The 23,734-nt window shown below is 46.1% G+C and overlaps 1 protein-coding gene across 1 annotated transcript in view; it reads left to right on the forward strand.

Annotated features, from left to right (window-relative positions):
- LOC144826358 (astacin-like metalloendopeptidase) overlaps window positions 1-23,734 on the forward strand; it is a 195,333-nt gene that overhangs the window by 157,574 nt on the left and 14,025 nt on the right. Inside the window, exons 8-12 of the mRNA XM_078684686.1 lie at window positions 16,523-16,650; window positions 21,933-22,048; window positions 22,204-22,429; window positions 23,254-23,372; window positions 23,503-23,728. Coding sequence (XP_078540812.1) covers window positions 16,523-16,650; window positions 21,933-22,048; window positions 22,204-22,429; window positions 23,254-23,372; window positions 23,503-23,728 — 815 coding nt within the window. The remainder of the gene's footprint in view (window positions 1-16,522; window positions 16,651-21,932; window positions 22,049-22,203; window positions 22,430-23,253; window positions 23,373-23,502; window positions 23,729-23,734) is intronic.

Consider the following 23,734-nt stretch of genomic DNA (forward strand, 5'->3'; position numbering starts at 1 on the left):
TGACATCTCAAATGACATCACTGATGACATCACTGATGACAACATCCAGTGACTGTATGTTTCTGTAAAGTTAAAATATGTCTTACATATTGAAGAATGAGTGGATGTAGAAGTGTCTGAACAAAGGATTTAGTAGGTGCATGACTGACTGTATGAGTGAGTGATTAAATGTGTCTCACTGAGTGCATGGGTTAGTGACTAAACTGTCTTAATTTGTGCATCATTATGTCTGTTGTTCTGTAAACTGCTGCATGTGTTGATCAGTAGCTATATGATTAACTATATGGGTTATTGATTGGTTGCCCAAGTATTTGTATGGGAGACTGAGAGTGTGTATGGGTGGCTGGGAGGTGTATGACTCTCTGCATAGATGTATGGGTTCAAAAGTGCATGTGGAAACAGCTGTATGGGCGGTTGACTGTGTGCATGACTGTATTGGTGAGTGAATAGATATCTCAGTGCTACATGTCAAAGTAAGTACATATGTAAAATACAGTACATGTGAGAGTTGACATATATAAATAACTGTGCATAAGAGCCAGTGAATGTGTGAGTGGCTGTATGGATCATTGTGAACTTGTATCCAGGATTGTATAAGTGAGTAAATATGTTTTAGTATATGTTTGAATAAGTAAGGTGTGTTTAACTGTATAGTTAAGGAAATGGAGGTGTGATTGATTGTTTGCATGACTGACTAGGTGTGTGTGTAACTTCATGGATGAGTGACAATCTGTGAGTCTGTGTTTACACTGAGTGTATCTAAGGTTATATTAGAGTCTGAAGAGGTTCATCGTATTATCACATGAATGATGTCATCAGTGATGTGATCAGTAATGTCAAATGAGATGTCATCAGTGATGTCATTTGAGATGTCATCAGTGATGTCATCAGTGATGTCATTTGAGATGTCATCAGTGATGTCACTGACCATGTCATGAATGATGTAATATGTGACATGATCAGCAGTGGATTGCGGGTGCGCGATATATAGTTAGTACAAGTAACTATATATGGAATTTCAATGGTTTTGTGTGAGTAAAGTAAGGTTTTTTAAATGCTAATTCCTAACTATATATGGTTTATAACCTATGGTTTTTTCAGTGAATATATATATATATATATATATATATTTGTGGAATAATGTTATATATGTATATATATATATATATATATATATACACACACACACACTTCTATTTGTGTGTGTGTGTATATGTATATATATATATACATGCACACACACACTTCTATTTGTGTGTGTGTGTGTATATATATATATATATATATGAGAAAGAATGATTCCTGCAAGAAGAACCGGAGAGACTCAGCGGGGTTTTCAGGAAAGGAATTTATTCAGCAGAGTGTGGCATGACGCGTTTCGACAACAATGTCTTTTTCAAATGCCTGATACACCATCAAATCTGCCAGTCCGTTTAAAAGTATGAAACAGCGTCTTGCCATTGGTGGCCATCCAGGTGGGTCAGGTTGATTGGAGGGGAGGCGTTGTAGCGGCGTCGGCACACTACAACTCCCAGCATTCATCAGTCAGGAAAGCCAGGTAAGTAATTCCCCCTGAAACCACTTGTATCTCATGGAGTACTGGATGAATGTGGACGCTTGTAAAACGAAAAGGCTGTGCTGTGGCTGAAGTCTTCCCCTCTCCTGAGTCCCCCAACGTCTAAGCCGCTGGTAGCTCCTGCAACGCTGATCCTGAAGCCAAGAATGCAGTGATCTTGACTGCTCCGTGAGGTCACGGACTGCTGGGCTGCAGCGGAAGCCTTGCGGATTAGGAGAGCGGCGAGCCGGAGTGCTTCCAATACCTTGGACAATTGAGAAAGAGTGCCCTCGTGCCTCCGGCCACTTTAGAAGACGGGTCTACTCAGGCGCGCCCAAGGGCTGACGCGCGAATCGAATGAGAAAGAATGATTCCTGCAAGAAGAACCGGAGAGACTCAGCGGGGTTTTCAGGAAAGGAATTTATTCAGCAGAGTGTGGCATGACGCGTTTCGACAACAATGTCTTTTTCAAATGCCTGATACACCATCAAATCTGCCAGTCCGTTTAAAAGTATGAAACAGCGTCTTGCCATTGGTGGCCATCCAGGTGGGTCAGGTTGATTGGAGGGGAGGCGTTGTAGCGGCGTCGGCACACTACAACTCCCAGCATTCATCAGTCAGGAAAGCCAGGTAAGTAATTCCCCCTGAAACCACTTGTATCTCATGGAGTACTGGATGAATGTGGACGCTTGTAAAACAAAAAGGCTGTGCTGTGGCTGAAGTCTTCCCCTCTCCTGAGTCCCCCAACGTCTAAGCCGCTGGTAGCTCCTGCAACGCTGATCCTGAAGCCAAGAATGCAGTGATCTTGACTGCTCCGTGAGGTCACGGTCTGCTGGGCTGCAGCGGAAGCCTTGCGGATTAGGAGAGCGGCGAGCCGGAGTGCTTCCAATACCTTGGACAATTGAGAAAGAGTGCCCTCGTGCCTCCGGCCACTTTAGAAGACGGGTCTACTCAGGCGCGCCCAAGGGCTGACGCGCGAATCGAATGAGAAAGAATGATTACTGCAAGAAGAACCGGAGAGACTCAGCGGGGTTTTCAGGAAAGGAATTTATTCAGCAGAGTGTGGCATGACGCGTTTCGACAACAATGTCTTTTTCAAATGCCTGATACACCATCAAATCTGCCAGTCCGTTTAAAAGTATGAAACAGCGTCTTGCCATTGGTGGCCATCCAGGTGGGTCAGGTTGATTGGAGGGGAGGCGTTGTAGCGGCGTCGGCACACTACAACTCCCAGCATTCATCAGTCAGGAAAGCCAGGTAAGTAATTCCCCCTGAAACCACTTGTATCTCATGGAGTACTGGATGAATGTGGACGCTTGTAAAACGAAAAGGCTGTGCTGTGGCTGAAGTCTTCCCCTCTCCTGAGTCCCCCAACGTCTAAGCCGCTGGTAGCTCCTGCAACGCTGATCCTGAAGCCAAGAATGCAGTGATCTTGACTGCTCCGTGAGGTCACGGACTGCTGGGCTGCAGCGGAAGCCTTGCGGATTAGGAGAGCGGCGAGCCGGAGTGCTTCCAATACCTTGGACAATTGAGAAAGAGTGCCCTCGTGCCTCCGGCCACTTTAGAAGACGGGTCTACTCAGGCGCGCCCAAGGGCTGACGCGCGAATCGAATGAGAAAGAATGATTCCTGCAAGAAGAACCGGAGAGACTCAGCGGGGTTTTCAGGAAAGGAATTTATTCAGCAGAGTGTGGCATGACGCGTTTCGACAACAATGTCTTTTTCAAATGCCTGATACACCATCAAATCTGCCAGTCCGTTTAAAAGTATGAAACAGCGTCTTGCCATTGGTGGCCATCCAGGTGGGTCAGGTTGATTGGAGGGGAGGCGTTGTAGCGGCGTCGGCACACTACAACTCCCAGCATTCATCAGTCAGGAAAGCCAGGTAAGTAATTCCCCCTGAAACCACTTGTATCTCATGGAGTACTGGATGAATGTGGACGCTTGTAAAACGAAAAGGCTGTGCTGTGGCTGAAGTCTTCCCCTCTCCTGAGTCCCCCAACGTCTAAGCCGCTGGTAGCTCCTGCAACGCTGATCCTGAAGCCAAGAATGCAGTGATCTTGACTGCTCCGTGAGGTCACGGACTGCTGGGCTGCAGCGGAAGCCTTGCGGATTAGGAGAGCGGCGAGCCGGAGTGCTTCCAATACCTTGGACAATTGAGAAAGAGTGCCCTCGTGCCTCCGGCCACTTTAGAAGACGGGTCTACTCAGGCGCGCCCAAGGGCTGACGCGCGAATCGAATGAGAAAGAATGATTCCTGCAAGAAGAACCGGAGAGACTCAGCGGGGTTTTCAGGAAAGGAATTTATTCAGCAGAGTGTGGCATGACGCGTTTCGACAACAATGTCTTTTTCAAATGCCTGATACACCATCAAATCTGCCAGTCCGTTTAAAAGTATGAAACAGCGTCTTGCCATTGGTGGCCATCCAGGTGGGTCAGGTTGATTGGAGGGGAGGCGTTGTAGCGGCGTCGGCACACTACAACTCCCAGCATTCATCAGTCAGGAAAGCCAGGTAAGTAATTCCCCCTGAAACCACTTGTATCTCATGGAGTACTGGATGAATGTGGACGCTTGTAAAACGTATATATAGGTATACTTCTATTTGTGTGTGCTTATATATATATATATAGATACACACAAATAGAAGTACATTGGAACATCATTACACCCCTGCCATATGTTATATGCTGTTAAATAACACTGTTGTTCCAATTGCCCTCACCGGGTCTACACTCCGTATTGTCTACTTCCTGAATTAGGAGGTTAAAACAATGCAGAATGTGTAACATTTCAACATGGTCAAGATTTACAAGAAACTGACGCATCTGTAGAGATGAGTCAGTTTCCTTGCGTCAGCCTGCAATACCCTTGCACCACCGTGAATGCGCTGTATTTACAATACGGCACACCATGGCGCAAGGATTAACAGATGCATCAGAAATTCTGATGCATCTGTTGGCCCAAAAGTCAAGCATTGCTGGAGTTGTGTCGCAAGCACGATGCAACTCCAGCAATGCATTTTGAGGCCTATACTTATCGTACTGCATCACTCCTTACACCTGCTTCAACCTTACTGTTAAGTAAGGTTTTGATGCAGTGGCATCCTAGAAGTGGTGCAGGGAAATCATGGGAACGCCCACCCTGCATACATTATACCTGACACAGCAATAATGTGACGCAGGGCTATACAACATGACGCATCTCCCTAGATGCATCACGTTGTAAATTGGCTGCATTGTTTATGCCGCCAGTGTGTCACAAACAAAAAGTGACACAACAGCGGTGAAAAAGCGTCGCTAGGGGCTTGTAAATCTGTCCCTATGTGTTTAGGGAATGTGACTCAAGCAGGGAGGAAAGGGAGGGATAGGTCCCTGAACAGAACACATAAAGATGTGTGACAATTAAACAAAGAGACATGGAACGAAAGATGTGTTTTAGCCTTTTGCAGAATTGTGGGACAGATCCCCACTAGTGAATCAATGCGATAAGGAGATTCTCTTTCCTGAACGTTATAATTCAACCCATTTTACAGGAAATAATAAAATGTCTTCTAATTGCCATGCCAGACAGAAACAGCTTCAAATTCTGAAACCTATGTATTCATTCAGGATATAACTTATGAAAATATTAAATTAGAATTAGAGTCACATTCAAATCGTTTTAGAAGAAGTATTTGGTACATCACATTCAAATAGTTGTAGAAGTATTTGGTCCATGGAGCATCTTACTAACATCAAAATTATCCCAGGTTTGTAAACTCAAATGTGTAAAAGGACAGATGCATGAATTCTATCAAAAAATAGCCAAAATCGAAGTCTATGTGAAATAGGCAATGTTCAGATAAAAAAACACCCCATCAGTCAAGTTGACAGAAAAATAAATGGATTAACTATAAACGTCAAGTATATTATCCAGGCTAAAAAAATCTGGGATATTTGGAGCTAAAGATTTTTCACCATGTTACTGTAGTTTAGAAAGTTCAGATCTGCTTTTCCTTGAAACAGGAACTCTTGAAAACTGGGCTCTTAGGGAACATTGGGACCAGGTGCCAGGGCTGGACAGAAACAGAACAAGTCAACTTATCCAGTATTATGGGTATCTTTAATAGATTCACATGCCTGAATCATTCCCCGTCGTCGGGGTGGGAGTCACCGGTATATATTAACAGTAATGTCATATAGACATATACATACTAATAGGCCAGAGGCCTCACATTACTAACCTATCCAAGTCCTTTTGTAAAAAGGACCAAACTTTGGCCAGGAGCCAATCAGCTACTACCACGCTCTAGAACCTTCCTGGAAGGAGCCCTAGGCCCTCAGATTTTCTACCGCACGTTGTGCTAAGGGAGTCTCCACTGAGCTCTGCTCAGTTTTCTGGTATTTTTGGATTCTTTCCATATTTTTCTCTTCAAACTTACTCTCGTGGAGGAGTGCTAGAGCAGCTATGTCTACCACTCCTAAAAAAGGGCTCTTTAGACCCTGTGCCTCGTGTAGTAAGCTGAGACTGCACGTGGATGACAAACATGAAGACTGCCTCTACTGTCTCTATCCTGAACATTCTGCCAAGGATTGTAAGGTCTGCCGCACTTTCTCTGTCAAGACTTTAAAAGACAGAGAAGGTCGCCTGCTTCTGTGGCTTCAGAGACTAAAGGACAGGGATCAAACAGTCTCCTCAGGTGAGAGCGAGTGTTCCTTCAGGAGCTCACACTCCTCTTCCAAAAGGCCAATACAGACATCCCCAGGTCTGTCTGAGGTGCCACCTCAAAAGAAGACGCCAAAGTCTTCAGAGGGTCATTCAAAGGCCATGACAGTTAATACTTCTCTTCAGGAGGCCACCTTCAAGAAGCCTGTGCTGGTGTCTTCTGTCTTGCCTGTGACAGCGTCGACAGTAACCATCTCTACGACGACAGCTTTAACCTTTACCACCTTGTCGACAACTACCACAGCATCGTCGTCGACGGGTAGGTCGATTTCCTCAATAATTCCTGTCAAAAAAGCGTCGACGACGCCTCCGTCGACGATAGTTTCCGCGTCGACGAAGTCGAAACCATCGTCGTCGACGTAGGTCCCATCGACGTCGACGACAACCTCGTCGACGATGTCATCGTCGACGAAGCCATCGTCGTCGACTCCAGCGTCGACGAAGCCATCGTCGACGAAGCCGTCGACGAAGCCGTCGACAGCAGCACCAGCGTCGACGAAGCCGTCGACAAAGAAGCCATCGTCGACGACGCCGTCGCCGACGAAGACTACAGAGAGGTCTGCTGGGGCTGACAGCATCTCACCGCTGATGACCACCCCGTCGATGGGCCCGTCGACGGAAGAATCTCCTAAGCTGAAGTGTATTTATACACACTTCAAAATGTCAATGCGTACGCTGACGCCAGAGACTACGTCTCCTAGCAAGGTCCAGCCACTGCTGCCGGTCCACTTACTGGTCCACTTACTGAAGACTGAGGATTCTGATGATTGTGCCTTGTTCCACACTGCAACAAGTCCTTCACAGCTCAATGTAAAGGTCCAAGAGATTTCGGACTATGAAGACCTTGGTCAGGCAGAAGTGCCATGCCAGGAGGAATATCAACCACCTCCTCCTCCACAGCCTATGGTGTGCCTCCCGGCCTCAATAGTCACGGACCTTCAATTCCTCATAACAGACTACAAGCTGCGGTTTCCGCCTACTCCACCTCCTTCGGTGGTGCCTCAAAATCTTGTGCCACCAGCTCCTCTTCCTCGCCCTAGACCACCACCGCTGGTCATTCGCCAGGATCCTGTGACTTTACCTCCTCTGCTGTCTTCTGAAGAAGAAGAGGAGGAAGCAGTAGGAGAAGATGAAGAAGGTCAACAGGAGGAGGGAGAAATACAGGATGACGAGTGGGATGACTATGTCATTGAACGTCCAGCTTCCCCAGACCAGGCTCAGGCGGATTCACATTCATAATGTCGTAGAGAGAGCAGCAACAAGATTCAAAATAGAGATGACCACGCAACCTCAGGATTGCTTCCTATATGACTTCAAAGAGCCGTTCAAGAAGACGGCTATTCTTGATTACATCTGGGACCAGGGGGTAAAAATAATGAAAAACCCCTCATCTTTGCAACCAGTGCCGATTAGGCTTGACAAGAAGTATAAGGCCCCGGACTCAGCTCCGGCATGCCTTACAGGCCATACCAAACCGGACTCTGTTATCACCCAGGCCGCGCAGCGGAAATCCAACAACCCAGCTGTTGCGCTGACTGCGCCTCCGGATAAGGAAGGCCGTAAACTGGATAACATCGGGAAGAGATTCTCGTCGATGTCGGCCCTTACGGTTAAGGCGGCAAACTCGCTAGCGCTTTTAGGGCGTTACAATCGCCAGATGTGGGCGGATGTTGCCCCATATCTAGGCACACTGCCAGAGGAGCAGAAAGAGGAGGTAAAGAAGATCCTCCTTGAGGGAGAGTGGTCCGCCTCAGAAATGATTGACGTGGCGATGGATATCGCCTCAACAGGATTTCGGCAGCTAGCGGGGGCAGCGGTCCTTAGACGCCAGGGATGGCTTAAGTCTACATCCTTCCGGCCGGAGGTACAGTCCAAAGTACTGGACATGCCGTTTGACGGAAACCTGCTCTTTGGGGAGCATATTGATGAAATGCTGCAGGGTATCAAGAAAGACACGGAGACCGCAAAAGCCTTGGGTACCCTCCAGTATAGAAATACTTCCTTTCGGGGCTCCAGAGGAAGAGGCCAGCAGACAAGAGGTGGCTATCAGAGATACAAATCCTCCTACGGCTCGTCCCAGCAATACAAGCCTCAATTCCAACAGAGGCAGCAACAAGGCCAGTCCTCGTACAATAAGTCGTCCTTTCGAGGGAGAGGAGGAAAGAAGGATACCAGAAGACAATGACTTCTTTCTCCAACAGGCCTCCACTTCTTCTCCACATTACGTAGTTGGAGGAAAGATTTCCAACTTCCTCCACAATTGGCAAAAAATAACGACGGATCGTTGGGTTCTACAACTGGTTCGGCCATACTTTGGAGTTCGTGGAAACTCCTCCTTCGAACCCCCCAGGTCCCATGCAGCACAAGAATCTGCATCTCCTTCAAGCGGAACTCTCACTAATGCTCCAGAAAAGAGCCGTAGAAAGAGTTCCCAGAGGTCAGAGGGGGAAAGGATTCTATTCCCGGTTCTTCCTAATAAGAAAAAAGGAGAAGAAATGGAGACCTATATTGGATCTAAGGAACCTCAACAGATACCTCAAGAAACAATCGTTCCGTATGGTATCCATTCAGGAGGTGTTACAGCTACTCAATTCCAAAGATTTCATGGTGTCCTTAGACCTCCAGGACGCCTATTTTCACATACTCATCCACAAAAGTCACCGCCAATACCTAAGGTTTGTAGTGGCGGGCAGACACTACCAATTCAGAGTGTTGCCATTTGGCCTAAAGTCGGCGCCACGCATCTTTACAAAATGCCTATCTCCAGTGGCAGCATACCTTCGCCAGCACCATCACCAGGTATTCCCTTACTTGGACGATTGGCTCATCAAGTCTCCTACTCTAGAAGGCGTAAGCGGATCTTACAACGCTTGTCTGCAGCTCTTCGAGAGCCTGGGGCTTACGCTCAACCAGGAAAAGTCAGTATTGCAGCCCTCTCAACGCCTCACTTTCCTGGGAGCAACTCTGGACACGCATCAGGAGAAGGCCTTCCCATCAGAGGAGCGTCAGGTCAAACTGAGGTCTCTTGCAGCCCACATTCAGGTCAAGAAGACCATCAAGGTGCGACTCTTCAAGTCATTACTAGGAATGATGTCCTCCAACATCCTCCTAATACCACACTGCCGCCTCCGTATGCGTCCCTTACAGGAGGCGTTATCCTCTCAGTGGATCCAGTGTACGGGATCCTTCGACGATCTTATCAGGATCACTCCGTCCATGGTGAAGGCCCTGCACTGGTGGCTTCAAACAAACAACCTAAACCAGGGCCTTCCATTCCTACTTCCAATTTCCCCACACGTGATAACAACGGATGCATCTTTGGAAGGATGGGGTGCGTTCCTGCAGGAACTTCAAATTCATGGTCAGTGGTTGCTGGCAGAAAAACAGCTCCACATCAACCTGCTAGAACTGAGGGCAGTATACCTGGCACTCCGAGCATTCCTGCCTCGGATCTGGAACTCCCCCAGTGCTTGTGAGGACGGACAACACCACCACAATGCACTATTTAAACAAGCAAGGGGGAACTCGATCCATGACATTATCTCAAGAATCACAGCGAATTTGGAAGTGGCTACTCCAACACAACATTTCGCTGAGAGCGGAGTATGTCCCAGGAGCGGACAACACCCTGGCGGACTCACTGAGCAGGCAACGCTCCATTTGTCACGAGTGGGAGCTCGACCAACATGCTCTCGACACAGTGTTCTCCCGATGGGGCAGACCTCAACTGGATCTATTTGCGACGAAGATCGACGCAAAATGCCAACATTATGCGAGTTGGCATCCCCAGAAAGTATCTCTCGGGGATGCATTTTCGATGGCATGGTGCAACGTCTTTGCTTACGTTTTTCCTCCATTTCCCCTGATCCCCAAGGTCATCCGGAAACTGAAAGCGGAGCGTTGCACCCTGATCCTGGTAGCCCCAGCGTGGCCGCGCCAACACTGGTTTACAGAACTACACATCCTGTCACTGGAGCTTCCGATTCCATTCAGGCCTTACCCGCATCTCCTCACTATGAACCAGGGGCAAGTCCAACATCCAGATCCGACATTTCTCAGATTATCGGCTTGGCTCCTGAGTTCAGAGCTTTTCAGGATTTAGATATTCCTCAGGACTGCAGAGTTGTCTTAGCCAGGGCCCGTGCTGACAGTACCAACAAAAAGTATTCCCTTAAGTGGAAGAGATTCTGTTTGTGGTGTAAAGCTAACAAGCTGCACCCATTCTCGTCATCTCCGGCTCAACTTCTGCCTTACCTGCTTCACCTGGCCAACTCGGGATTGGCCCATGCCTCAATCAAAGACCACCTGGCAGCCATATCTCGGTTCAGGCGCTCTTCGTCTGGAATTTCCCGATGGTCGAATAGACTGGTCACGCAATTTCTGAAAGGCTTATTCAGGACTTATCCTCCAATAAAACCTTTACCACCTACATGGCAACTCAATGCGGTCATGGCTCAATTGATGAAACACCCCTTTGAGCCAATGCATAAAGCAGACCTCAAATACTTGTCATGGAAAACAGCTCTTTTGCTGGCTCTCACATCAGCAAGGCGAGTGAGTGAACTGCAGGCTTTCTCTATTCAAGACCCGTTTCTTCAGTTCAAACAGGACAGGGTCATTCTACGGACTAACCACAAATTCATACCAAAGGTTCCGTCTGCTTTTCATCTAAACGAGCCTATTGTCTTGAGATCTTTCTTTCCGAAGCCATCTTCAGCAGCGGAGAGATCTCTACATTCCTTAGATCTGAAAAGATGTCTAAAATTCTACATTCATAGAACGGAACAATTTCGCAAGTCCAACCAATTGTTTATTTCCTTCAGCAGGCCCAGGAAGGGCCTACCACTGTCAAAGCAGAGCATTTCAAGATGGATCTCTGCGGCCATTGCCTTCTGCCATCAGCAGGCAGGACATCCTCTGCCCTCCAAGGTTCGGGCTCATTCCACGAGAGCGGTTTCCACCTCCATGGCGCTCTTTTCTGGGGTGCCCATTGTCGACATTTGCAGAGCGGCGACATGGAAGACACCACATACGTTCACCAAGCACTACTGCTTGGATTCAGAACTTATGAAGGATGCAGCAGTGGGTCAGGCGGTGCTCCGTCATCTATTTCATTAGAGGTGAGCCTTCTTCCTTTCATCCCACCTTTCCTATTACCTAATTGCACATTTCTTATCCTGCTACTGTTTGCAGTTTATTGCGTTGCACTATTGATAAGTTGTTATCAAGTGTCTTACATGCTATATTATGCGAAATGTGCTGCCTATTGCTTGCTACTCTGATTCAGGCATGTGAATCTATGAAAGATACCCATAATACTGGATAAGAAATGCGTTACTTACCTGTAACTGCAGTTATCCAGTATTGGTATCTTTCATAAATTCACATGCAACCCACCCGCCTCCCCTGGAAGGGCTCACCTTGGTTCTCTCAGAAGGTACTACTTAGCACTGTGCTTACGAAAATCTGAGGGACTAGGGCTCCTTCCAGGAAGGTTCTAGAGGGTGGTAGTAGCTGATTGGCTCCTGGCCAAAGTTTGGTCCTTTTTACAAAAGGATAGGTTACTAATGTGAGGCCTCTGGCCTATTAGTATGTATATGTCTATATGACATTACTGTTATTATATACCGGTGACTCCCACCCCGACGACGGGGAATGATTCAGGCATGTGAATCTATGAAAGATACCAATACTGGATAACTGCAGTTACAGGTAAGTAATGCATTTTTTAGTGATAGCATGACTCCATTTTTATTTTAGTTATATTGTTGATATTTTGTAAGACATGTGTGTTTCAAAGTATCTGCAGCATATGTAGCTAGCACACTGAAAACAACACTTTTCAAACATGTTATCAATAAAGTGGCTGAACGCCTCTCTTCACCACTTCGGAAACGCTAGGCTGCACCATATTACCAAGGATATGGTGCAGCCTAGCATTTTCCCCTGCGCTGGCGATAAGTTTTACAACTTATCGCCAGCGCAGGCACTCTTGGATCAGACTGCAAGGGTGTCTGTTAGCAGGGAAGGTTTGTTTATATACAGGAAGGAGTTCCTTCCTGCACATAAACAAACCTTAAATACCATTTTGTAACATACATGTGTGCTACTACATGCATCACACGTGTAAGTTACAAATTGGCATTTTTAAAAAGAGGTTTGTTTATGTACGGGAAGTGACACCTTCCTGTACATAAACAAACCATGGCATTTTGCTTTTCCAATGTGTTCTGCATAAGGCAACACACATGGAAAAAGCAAAAACGAGGAGAAATGAATCATTTCTTCTCTTTTCACTACCTTAAGGCCAGGATTTTTCTGGTCTTAAGTTCGGCGCTGCCACCTATTATCTCCAAGCTTGGTAATAGATGGCAGTGTCGAAGTGAATGGGTGTTGCAGTAGAATGCCCACCGCAACACCCACTGCACGCCCCCTTTAACTATTCATTTATTGTGAAAGGGGCCCTATTTCCAAGGCAGCGTTAAGCCAATTAACGTGGCTTTGAGCCACGTTAATTGCCTTAACCCTGCCTTGATAATAGGGCGATGCAAATATCGCCAGCGTTATTGGTTAGGAAAGTGCTGATAACGCAGCAATAAGGTGCTTGATAATATGCCCCAAAATGGTCTAACACAAGAAGGGCTGTGGGGCCAGAGAACAAATATGAGGTTGGATGTGGTTGAGTTGGTAAAGAATGGAATATTATAAAATCTTTGATTTTTCTAAATAAGTCATGACAAATCAGACTCAAGCCTTTAGCAGAGCACAATATGCACAAGAAACTATTGATGGACGGAATGCTGGGCAATGCAAACATACACACCCAGTCACAAGGATCTGGGTTTAATACATCTTCTTTTGCTCAGCACACCACCCCAGTTTGGACCCAGCCAAATGCAAATCAGTCTTGACCCTGTTCTTTGTGGGAACAGTCCAGCCCGAATTGCCAAGTCAGGTCCTCCCTGGACCGAAACAAGCATCCTGGGACCGGTTGCAGGGCATCACCCTTCATCAGCCAGGCTAGCTTGAATTCATTGGTCTAGAAAGCACGGAACCCACGTCTGATCATACCCTTCCCACTTAGGGTGACATATGCAAAAGAAACAAGTTATGGAAGGCTGGACAATGCAAACATTCACTCCCAGTCACAAGAATATGGGTTTAATCCATCATTCTTTTGCTCACCACACCACTCCAGTTTGGACCCAGGCGTGGGTCCCTTGCTCACTGGGCCACTGGATTCAAGCTAGCCTAGCTGATGAAGGGTGACATACCCTGAAACAGGTCCCAGGATGCTTGTTTCTGGTGCAGGGAGAACCTGGCTTGGCAGTTTGGTCTGGACTGTTCCCATGAGGCACAGTGTCAAGACTGGTTTGCATATGGCTTGGTCCAAACTGGGGTAGAGTAGTGGACGAAAGAACAATGGATTTAACCCAGATCTCTTGACTGGGAAGAATGCTTGAATCATTCAGCATTCCGTCCAATCGTTTGTTGCATTTACACTATAGCAGAGCACCAGCCGGAATACTGTTTCTAAAAAATGTGATGCTGAGGGTCTAGTGAATATGTTGTGGGCAATCTTCCTGGCAGCAATGTTTAACCTCATTCTGGAAAAGGAGTCATCCCCAAAAGCTAGAAAGGCTCAGTAATCCACCCCATGTTTAAGGGAGGTGCTGCATCTTTACCAAGCAATTATCGCTTCATTGCACTCTTGAACGCAGATCTTAAAATCTTTTCTACACTGCTACCACACGATCTGGAGGCATGGGCATCAGACACTGGCAGACTCCCACTCAACCAAACTGGATTTACCAGGAGCCAAAGTACTCTACCAAATCTCGTGGCAGTGGGGCTGATCATCAGTAGAGCCAAGGCCACAAGCACCCCTCCACATGTATTTTGTTGATTTAACACCATCAATGCTACAGAGATTCATCCTCTGTGCTAATCATCGATGAATCCCATTGTTCATGACGAGCTCAGCTCGTCATGAGCACACAAGCAGTGTACTGCATGACGAGCTGAGCTCGTCATGAGCATGGAAGGGGTTCAAGGCAGCGTTTGACTGTGTCCTGTGCAGCAGGCTATGAGCTAAACTCCAACAATGGGAAATTCTGCCCAACTTCTTGTGAGGAATTAAGGCTCCTATACTCAGAAACGTGGGTTAAGATTAAGATCGGAGATGACACTCACTTGTAATGGGAAGTGAAAAAAACATCAAACAATCTAAAATAAGGTTGGTTTTAGCACCACTACTATTTCATTCATATATTGCAGACTTCTCCATAGACCAGGATGACCAGACATCCCATGCTCTGAGCCTTGGTGGCCAGCAACTATCAAATATTCTGTATGCATTCGATCTGATACTACCTAGCAATGCCAGATTAGGCCCACAGAGATTTTTGAACCACCTTGCATCATATGCAGAGGACAACGACCTGGAAATGAATTGCAAAAAAACGAAAGTGATTTCACTCAATCATCGCATTTAAAATCAATGCAAATGGCACCTTAGCTGAAACACAATTGATGAAGCACCCGCATACGTGTATTTAGGAGTCAATAAATATGCAAGAGCAATGTTTGCACCCCAAAGAGAGGGGATTAAAAGAAAAGCGCAGGCACTTAATCATGCCTTTACAACGCTGGCAAGAACCATTCGGGGCAATAATCTCAAGCCATTCGTAGCAGTAATGAAGGCTAAACTGTTACCTACCCCCTCCTATGGGTCGGAATTAATGATAGGCGCTGAGGCCAGTGTCCTTGATAAAATCATGATAAGATCCTATAAACAAGTCTTCCAGCACCCAGATTGGCATCGCCCACTCAAGTTAGGCTAGAGTTCTCACTGAAAAAGCAGACATTCGCCATACTTGCGACGATTATTACGTTTTGCCACAAACTGTGGTCAGCCGCTGAGGACAACCCTGGCTAATCTAATCTGTTCCGATTGAAAAGGGGATCAGTGAATAAAAAAAAAATACCATGAATAAAGCATTGACATGCTCGAGGTGGGTGACCTGTGGAACCTTAACATATCTGGTCAAGCTTTTAGAAGAGCAGTGAAAAAATGCATTAAATTGCAAAGTTGGATGAATGCTAAAGACAAGGTGACCAAAAGGTCATACAGGTGGTTGTTACTGAAATTTTACGAAGCTCAAAGAGAGTCATCCCTCCTGGAGGCCACCCAACTCCTGAAGATTAAACAGGGATTATTGACATTATGACTTGTTGATATTCCAACTTTAGACTTTCTTCCAAAGTGGAGGGAAGGTGGCAAAAGAGGAGACCATGAATGCTGCTTATGTCACCAGGCAGACGGAACCTTGAAGCATGTCATCTGTATCTGTTCTGCTCTGGCCATACATTGAAAAAGCTTGTTAAAAAATAATTTAATAAGTTAGGTATCAGGTCGTGTTGATCAGCCCAAATTGAGTCATTGGATCCAAGGAACGCAATGCTGAACATTAGACTAGTACAGTTCTTGGACATTTTCAAATCACTTGCCAAGGTAGATCCATGGACACTGGCAGGGGTCAAGATAAATGGTAAAGAAGGTCCCTGTAAGAACTTTTGAATGTATTTATACCATGGCATGTTGCGAGGCACCATGAATCCTTGTTTCCAATCCCGTCAGGTTGAGTACCAGTTTCATACTCCCATAAATGTTCTCTTGGCTAAATATTAGCATCTTTTGTGCACGTTTTGCGCACATTTGCATATTGCATAGGCCTTTGCTAGTTCAACACTAATACTTTTGCACTTTCTGCTTTTACACATTCTTGCTCATTGTGTAGCCCCAGCAAATTCTGTATTAGTGGCACTGCCTAAACAAGAATGAAGATCTGCACGATTGCACTTTATGCTCTTCTTTGCACACACAGGTAACACTAGAACCAGCCAAACTGTTCTCTTGGCATATTTGTGCACATTGTATAGGCCTCAGTTGCTCTTCCTTTAGTGCAGGATGTTATGGGGCACCAGACAGGACTAAAGCTATCCAGCCTGCACTCTCGCTACTGACCAAATAGGAATAAAGATCTATATGGTTGTACTTTATATACTAAGTATCTTGTACAAAACGACAACACTGGATTTAGCTAAATTGTCCTTGAACATACTAATTGTATATGATTGGTGTTTGTGCTCTATATTTCTTTCTAGTTATATGCCCAGATTTGTATTTTTAAATAATGTTTATGGTTTTTATTGACTAATAAATGAATATTTACTATTAGTGAATATGTTTTTATTTTCCCAGGTATGCATTTACTAACACCACAGGACAGGCAACAATCATCCCCATAAAAGATCCTAATGCAGCCCTTGGGCAGACAGTTGGTCTCACCAATCTGGATTTAGCTAAAATCAACCGGCTATATAACTGTGGTAAGTAACAGTTTGCTATGATTAATTTGGATATTTGGGATTAGTTCAACATTCCCCTACTCTTCTAGCATCCCAGGGCCATTCCTTCTTCTCCGAGATGGTGTCCACTAATCCCTGAGTGATTAAATAAATTCCAGCATTCTCATTTACTATGCAGCACTCCCATCATATCTCAGCATCTTTCAATTGATGTGGTTCCTGTATACTCTTCTCTTTGTGATCACACTTTACGAAACAATTCTCTATACCCTCTCATCTGATCTCATCATCCTCTCCTGCATGCGATCTAATATCACTACCTACAATGTGATTGCAGAATCTTCCTTTATGTGTTCTCAACTTCCTCTATTTCATGTGATCCCAATGTCGTCTTCACCTGTCTGTCCACATTATTCTCTTCAAGGTGAACATAGTATCACCATCTCCACTTTATCCTAGAATCTTTTACTTTCATCCGCTCCTTCACGAGATCTCAGCATCGACTCATTCTTGTGATCATAGCATCCTCTAACTTCATATGATCCCAGGAGTCTCTCGTTCATGTGATCATAGCATCCTCTCCGTTCATGTGTCCCCAGGATTCTCTCGTTCATTAGATCATGGCATCCTCTCCCTTCATGTGATCCCAGCATTGACTCATTCATGTGATCATAGCATCCTCTCCCTTCATGTGATCCCAGAATTCTCTCATTAATGTGATCATAATCAATCATTTGTAAAGCGCACTACATACCCGCGAGGGTCTCAATGCGCTGGGGGGGAGGTGGGGGCCTCTACTGATCGAATAGACAGGTCTTTAGTATCCTCCTGAAGGTCAGCAGGTCTTGGGTCTGTTGCAGGCTCAGTGGGAGGGTGTTCCATGTCTTGGTGGCGAGGAGGGAGAAGGATCTCCCGCCGGTGGTTGTTCTTCGGATGCATGGGACGGTAGTGAGTGAATGGTCGGCAGAGCGTAGCTGGCGGTTGGGGGTGTAAAAGGAGAGCCGTCTGTTGAGGTAGGCTGGGCCGGTCTTATGGAGTGCCTTGTGTGCGTGAATGAGGAGCTTGATGGATATCCTCTTGTTGATGGGGAGCCAGTGCAGGTTTCTCTGGTGGGGTGATGTGGCCGTGTCGTGGTACATCGAGGATCAGTCGTAGCATCCTCTCCCTTCATATGATCTCATATTCTCTTGTTCATGTGATCCCTTCATGTGATCAAAGCATTATCTCATTAATGTGATCATAGCATCTCCCTTTATGTGATGCCAGTATCGACTTGCTCATGTGATAATAGAATCCTCTCCCTTCATGTGATCCCAGCATTCTCTCCTTCATGTGACCTCATCATCCTCTTCTCTCATGGAGCCTTGGTATCCCCTTCTCTCATCTGATATTGTCATCCACTCCTCTGTGCAATCTAACACCACTTTCTTCAGGTGATCCCAGAATTCTCCTTTATTTGATCCTACTTCCGTGGCATAGCTGACCACGGCCATATGGCGGATGCAGCTTAGTACAGCTCAACAACCTGACCCATGATCCTATGTCATCCATCTGCAATCTGGCGCCTACTTTAAGTGCACCTGTGAAGTGCGGTGTTCCAGAGTGCCCCGGTAAATCATTCTGTCAACTCTGAAGACCGCGGCAACCCACTGTCTGGCCCTGTGACATGTAGGGGACTGCAAGGAGTGCTGGCTCCGGGGTCTGGTGTGGTGACCTGTTGGGGTTCTGCTGCATTGTGGCCACTGAGATGGGACCTTCCTGCATGGCCCTGCCTTTTTTGCTATTGTTTGGCATTGAATGTAACACTTCCCTCGCTCAGAGGCAGCCGGTGAGGATTTGAGGCAACAAGGATTTGTGCCGCTGGTGAGGCCTGCATTGAGTGGAACACGCCTGGAGGCAGAAGCCAGAGATGAGGGGGAGCCAGCTGCCACCGTTTCCCCTACCCCTGGTGAGGTCGGTGGACCCTTCTGGCCCGATCCTCTTTATGTCACACACCATGAATCTGACTGCAGCCATCGAGCCCCCTAGTTGACCTGCGGCTCGGCACCCATGAGGCAGCGGATAGTACAAATGGCCGAGCCCCGTTGGGTAGAAAAAGCCTTAACTTGGGGACTTTTCTCCCTCCTGCAGCCACTGCTCATCGTGCCTCCCCCTTTTCTTCTTAATTGGGTTCCTCCTGGACAGTGTTTTGGTTGCCCACCCGGGACTGATCTTGCCGGCCCCATCGACTGAGGGCTGATACATGAATGGACTGAGCCCATCAAGGCGTTTGATAACAAGAGTGTGCGGTGCGTGGTGTGCTTCACCGTAGGGCGGCAGGGGGGCTTAGAATGCTCATTCCCCTCTCCCCACCACAGAATGACAGCACTAGAGTATAGGTGAGGAGGATTACTTACCTATGCGGACCACCCCCTGCCACCCCAGCATCTCACCACAGTCTCTAGCTTATCAGGGCACAACAGTTCTTGTACTGTTATCGCCTGACTTGCATGGCTCCCACGATGCAACACATCACCAGTTGGCAATGACTAGGGACTGCTTGTGCCTCTCTCTTCACCTGATGTCCACTTCCCCGATGAGAGGTGCGGTGGGTTCTTAGGTAACTACCGGCCTAAGCTGCTTGAAACACCGGCGGTGCTTCCTCAGACACAGGACAAACAGTGGGATGTCTCCTGCACTATTTGTGTCCACGCGCCCCCCACCCTCAGGACATTCTTGGAGAGAGTGAACTACACTGGGTGGCACCTTCACTTGGAGTCTGTGTCACACGTTTGCCTCTGTGAATGCGCTGATGATCCATAGTGCCCGTTGGGTGTGGGATTGTGCTCTTGGCGTCCATTTCCCTACACTCTTGCCTGGATCACCCATACCTATACCAAACTCCCACTTTGTGAGAATGAAATATATGCGGAGCGTGGAGCCCATAGAACCCACTCATTGGGATGCCTGGAGGCGATCTCTATGGAGTTGCAGGGACGTAAAAGTCATGATCATCCTGTGCCAGAGGGGTTTGATCAAATTCTGATCGCCGTGGCAGAATCACGTCAGGACTTGCATACCAGAATGGATGCTGTGGCGATTGAGGTTGACTTACTCCATGAAGGCCAGAGGAAACTGTCAGGACGAGTCACCCAGACAGAAAGCACCCTCAATAAACTACGATCCACAGTCAGGGACATCGAAGGTCAGGTCCGCTCCTTGGAATTAACGGTGCGGGATGTTACAGTACAGGGTGGAGGACTTAGTGTGCCACCTTGCACTACAATCCACTGTGTATCTTGCTGAGAGTTGGCCAGTGAGTGCAGCTGGAAGCTGTTCCATTATATAGTCTCGAGCCCCTTGTTATCAACGACTAAAGCTGTACTGTTTGTTTGGTGCATGGTCAGGGATCTTGACTACTGACGTCTGTTATGACCTGTCAGTTGTGTTTGTTCTCAATATTGTTTACTGATTATCAAAAGCTGAACGAATATCTCCTGCTGCATTAAACATCTTTGTATAGAATGTGTAGACCCTGGAGGGAACAGAAGTGCTACTGTCATTTTCATCCTTATATTGTAATGAGTAAACTATTGTGTGCACTGCAAATATTAATAATAGTTGGTTACAACATATAAATATATAGGATCCCATTTCCTCCGTGAAATACCTCTATTTATTCTCTCCATTGTGCAATCCCAGCATTCCATTCTTGAAGTGCTCCCAATACCCTCTACTCCATGTGCTCTGTGTGATTCCTGCATCTAGTCCTCCCAACTACGTCCTGTCTGTTCCACATAGGATCTCATGATCCCCTTCTCTCATATGATCCCAGCATCCTCTTCTTCATGTGATCTCTCTTTATCAAGGAATTCTCTCTGCCTATGCTCTCTCCTGTGTGATAACATTCTGCTGTTCTTCATGTATGTCATGTGAGCCCAGCATCCTTCACTCCATGTAATACCATGATCTAATTTCAGTATCCCACACTCCACTTGACCCTAACATTCCCTCATCCTCATGAACTAAGTTTCCTCTCTTTAATGTGTCATCCTTGCAGTCGCTCTTCCCAGCAGTGCCAGTATCATCTCCTCTAGTGATTCCTGCAACTTCTCCTCTCTCCTTTCCATGTTACTTCAGCATCCTTTTCCCCATGTGATTTCAGTACCCTCTTCTACTTGTGCACCATGTTAGATGTGCATAATCTCCTCTATGTGATTGCACCATCCTGTCCTCCAAATGATCCCAGCAGATTGTTCTTTAAGTGGCCTGAGGGTAGGGGGCGCGTGGACACAAATAGTGCAGGAGACATCCCACTGTTTGTCCTGTGTCTGAGGAAGCACCGCCGGTGTTTCAAGCAGCTTAGGCCGGTAGTTACCTAAGAACCCACCGCACCTCTCAGTATATTCTCCTCCATGTGCTTTCACCATGAGGTTCTCCATGTGATCCCAGCTTATTTTCCACCACGTTACTTGAGTTTCCCATTCTCTATGTGATGCCAACAACCTTTCCTCCATGTGATTCAATTTTCCAGGTGATCCTGTTCCTTAAGTGATCTCGGTATACCCTTTTACATTCTGTTCACCATGAGATCCCGCTAGCCTCTGCTCCATGTGATTTCAGAGTCTTGTTCTCCAGTGATCCCAGGACCAAATCCTCCATGTGATTCCAGCATCCTCGTTTCGATTAGATCCCATCATTCTCTCCTCCATGTAATTCCTGCTTCCTGGTCTTCTTTCGATCTTAACACCCTTGTTGACATGTGGTCTGAGCATCCATTCTTTCTGGTTTCTGTGATATCATCCCCTGCATGTGATCACAGGATCCTTCTCACCAAGTGATCCCAACACCCCATCTGTGTTTTCCCCAACATACATGTCTTGGATTGTTTCCAATAATTCTTTCCGTTCATGTGATCAGCACATTTTCTCCTTCCACTTTATTACAGTATTTTCTGTTATCATAAGATTTGATCACTTTGCCCTTCTTGTGATCTCAGCTGATCTGTTTTCCCTTCTTGTGATTTCAGCATTCTCTCTTACCACTTGATTGCAGCAAAGCTCACTCCTTGTGAGCTCATCACCATCTCCTGTAACTACTGCAAGTGCTGCAACCCCCACCTTAGGACTTTTAAGAGAGTTTTCTCTATGTTACTTCAGTGTGTAGGTCCTGCTGCTGCCTAGTTATTGATGTTAGTGTTGTCATGGCCTCTATCAAAAAAGGTAAAAACTCAAAGTTCCAAGTGTTTCACTGCTTTTTGAAGTAGTAAAGAGGCCTGAACAGACCTGCTCATGAAAGGTCCCTTTTCCTAATTTCCCTTTCAGATATGTGCAGCACAATCTCCAGGGTGGGCTATGGATTTCTGAACTCTACCAATTACCCTTCACAGTACCCAAGCAATACTGACTGTTCGTATCTGATTCGAGCTAATGCTGCAAAGGTAAGTCTGCAGAAAGTTCTTTTTTGGTTATGCGTGTTCGACCATTAAGCTGTCAGACAGTGGAGATTGCACCATTGATTTGAAAGCCTCCCTTGATATGGAAGACTCCAGGGCAGTGTCCTGATGCCAAGCCACTTCTCTGCTTTCTCTTCCAGATTTTGCTCACATTTAAGGCCTTCGATATTGAGTCCTCTCCAAACTGTGAGTCTGATTATGTCATGGTTTATGATGGGATGACCAAAGACTCCCCGGTCTTACTGAACAGAGCCTGTGGGAGAGGAAGTGTGCCCCCAGTGGTCTCTTCAACAAATGTCATGCTGCTGCAGTTTGTTACCAATGGAGCCATCTCTGCCAGCGGGTTTAACGCCTACTACCAGAACAGTAGGAGACTTTCTGTTTCTTATCTCTTATTCACTAGGTGATTGGTTGTTTGAATGTCACATTAGCTTATGACACCTCAATAGAATACCTTTTCAACAACTTTAAAAGATATTTTCATAGCATTGGCCTTTTCAATAGCTGAATAAAATGTTCCCGTTGAATGAACAGATACATGTGATATAGACTAACACATACACCTACCCACAATGGGCCACTGGGTACTAAAACTAGAGTCAGTAAGGACAGAGGTCAAAAGTACTAAAGGAGAGAAGTGAAATGATAACCTAGCAAAGTACAAATCCAGGAATAAGTTATCGTTATGAGACATGACGGAATTTACAAGAATGGAATTTTATGTGTATGCAACTGATCATGGGTCTGATACCAGAATATCTCTCCCAGAATATTGTCCAACATAAATTTCATTCTTAATGGAATTACTAAAATATTGGCACATTGAGTTCATAATAGAAAATCTACACTCTATCAGATTATATTTTTGGAAACAATATTCAAGACACAATATAATTGTCAAACAGTAGTTTCATCAATGATATTCTGACATGCAACCCTTATTTTGCGTAGCCAAGGCCTGCTACTGCTGGCACCAAACAGCACTGAGTAGCCTTTAGTCCTGTTTAAAAATAGGTTTTGTGGTAATGAATGAATGGTTGAAGGAAAAATTACACTCCTAACATGCACTAGTGAATCATCGCTGCATGTTGCTAAAGTATTTGGAACAAACCAGTGCTTCTGAAACATAGATGGTGATGGCACGTAGAGGTTTCTGGATGTTTGACAGTGTGTCTCTCTTTGCTTTCTAGTTGCTTGTGCCCATGTGTACAGCACTTCACCAGGTACTGTCACATCAGAAAACTATCCTCAGAACTATCCAGCCAATTTGGACTGTGGGTACTACATCTCGGCCCCATCAGGGAATAAGGTCAGTAGCACAACACACTCTTTACTATTACACTGGGAGAGCCTATGATACCACGTCAAGTGGTAGAAGAATGTGATGACACATTACCCCTAAAAAAGGCTCCTCTTTTCTTCTGTGTCTCATATCATAGATTTCCTTGACATTCACTGACTTTGACTTGGAGCCCAGCTTCCCCCGCTGCCACATAGACTACCTAGCCATCTATAATGGTCCCACAAACAATGACCCACTGATTGGTCTATATTGTGGATCTGGTCCAGTCCCATCAGTGGTGTCCACAGGGAACTCATTGCTGCTCCAGTTCCACAGTGACAGTTCAGATGAGAGGACAGGCTTCCAGGCTACATACACCTTCGGTAAGT

Source organism: Lissotriton helveticus, chromosome 3_2, assembly GCF_964261635.1.
Source record: "Lissotriton helveticus chromosome 3_2, aLisHel1.1, whole genome shotgun sequence".
Lineage (NCBI taxonomy): Eukaryota > Metazoa > Chordata > Amphibia > Caudata > Salamandridae > Lissotriton > Lissotriton helveticus.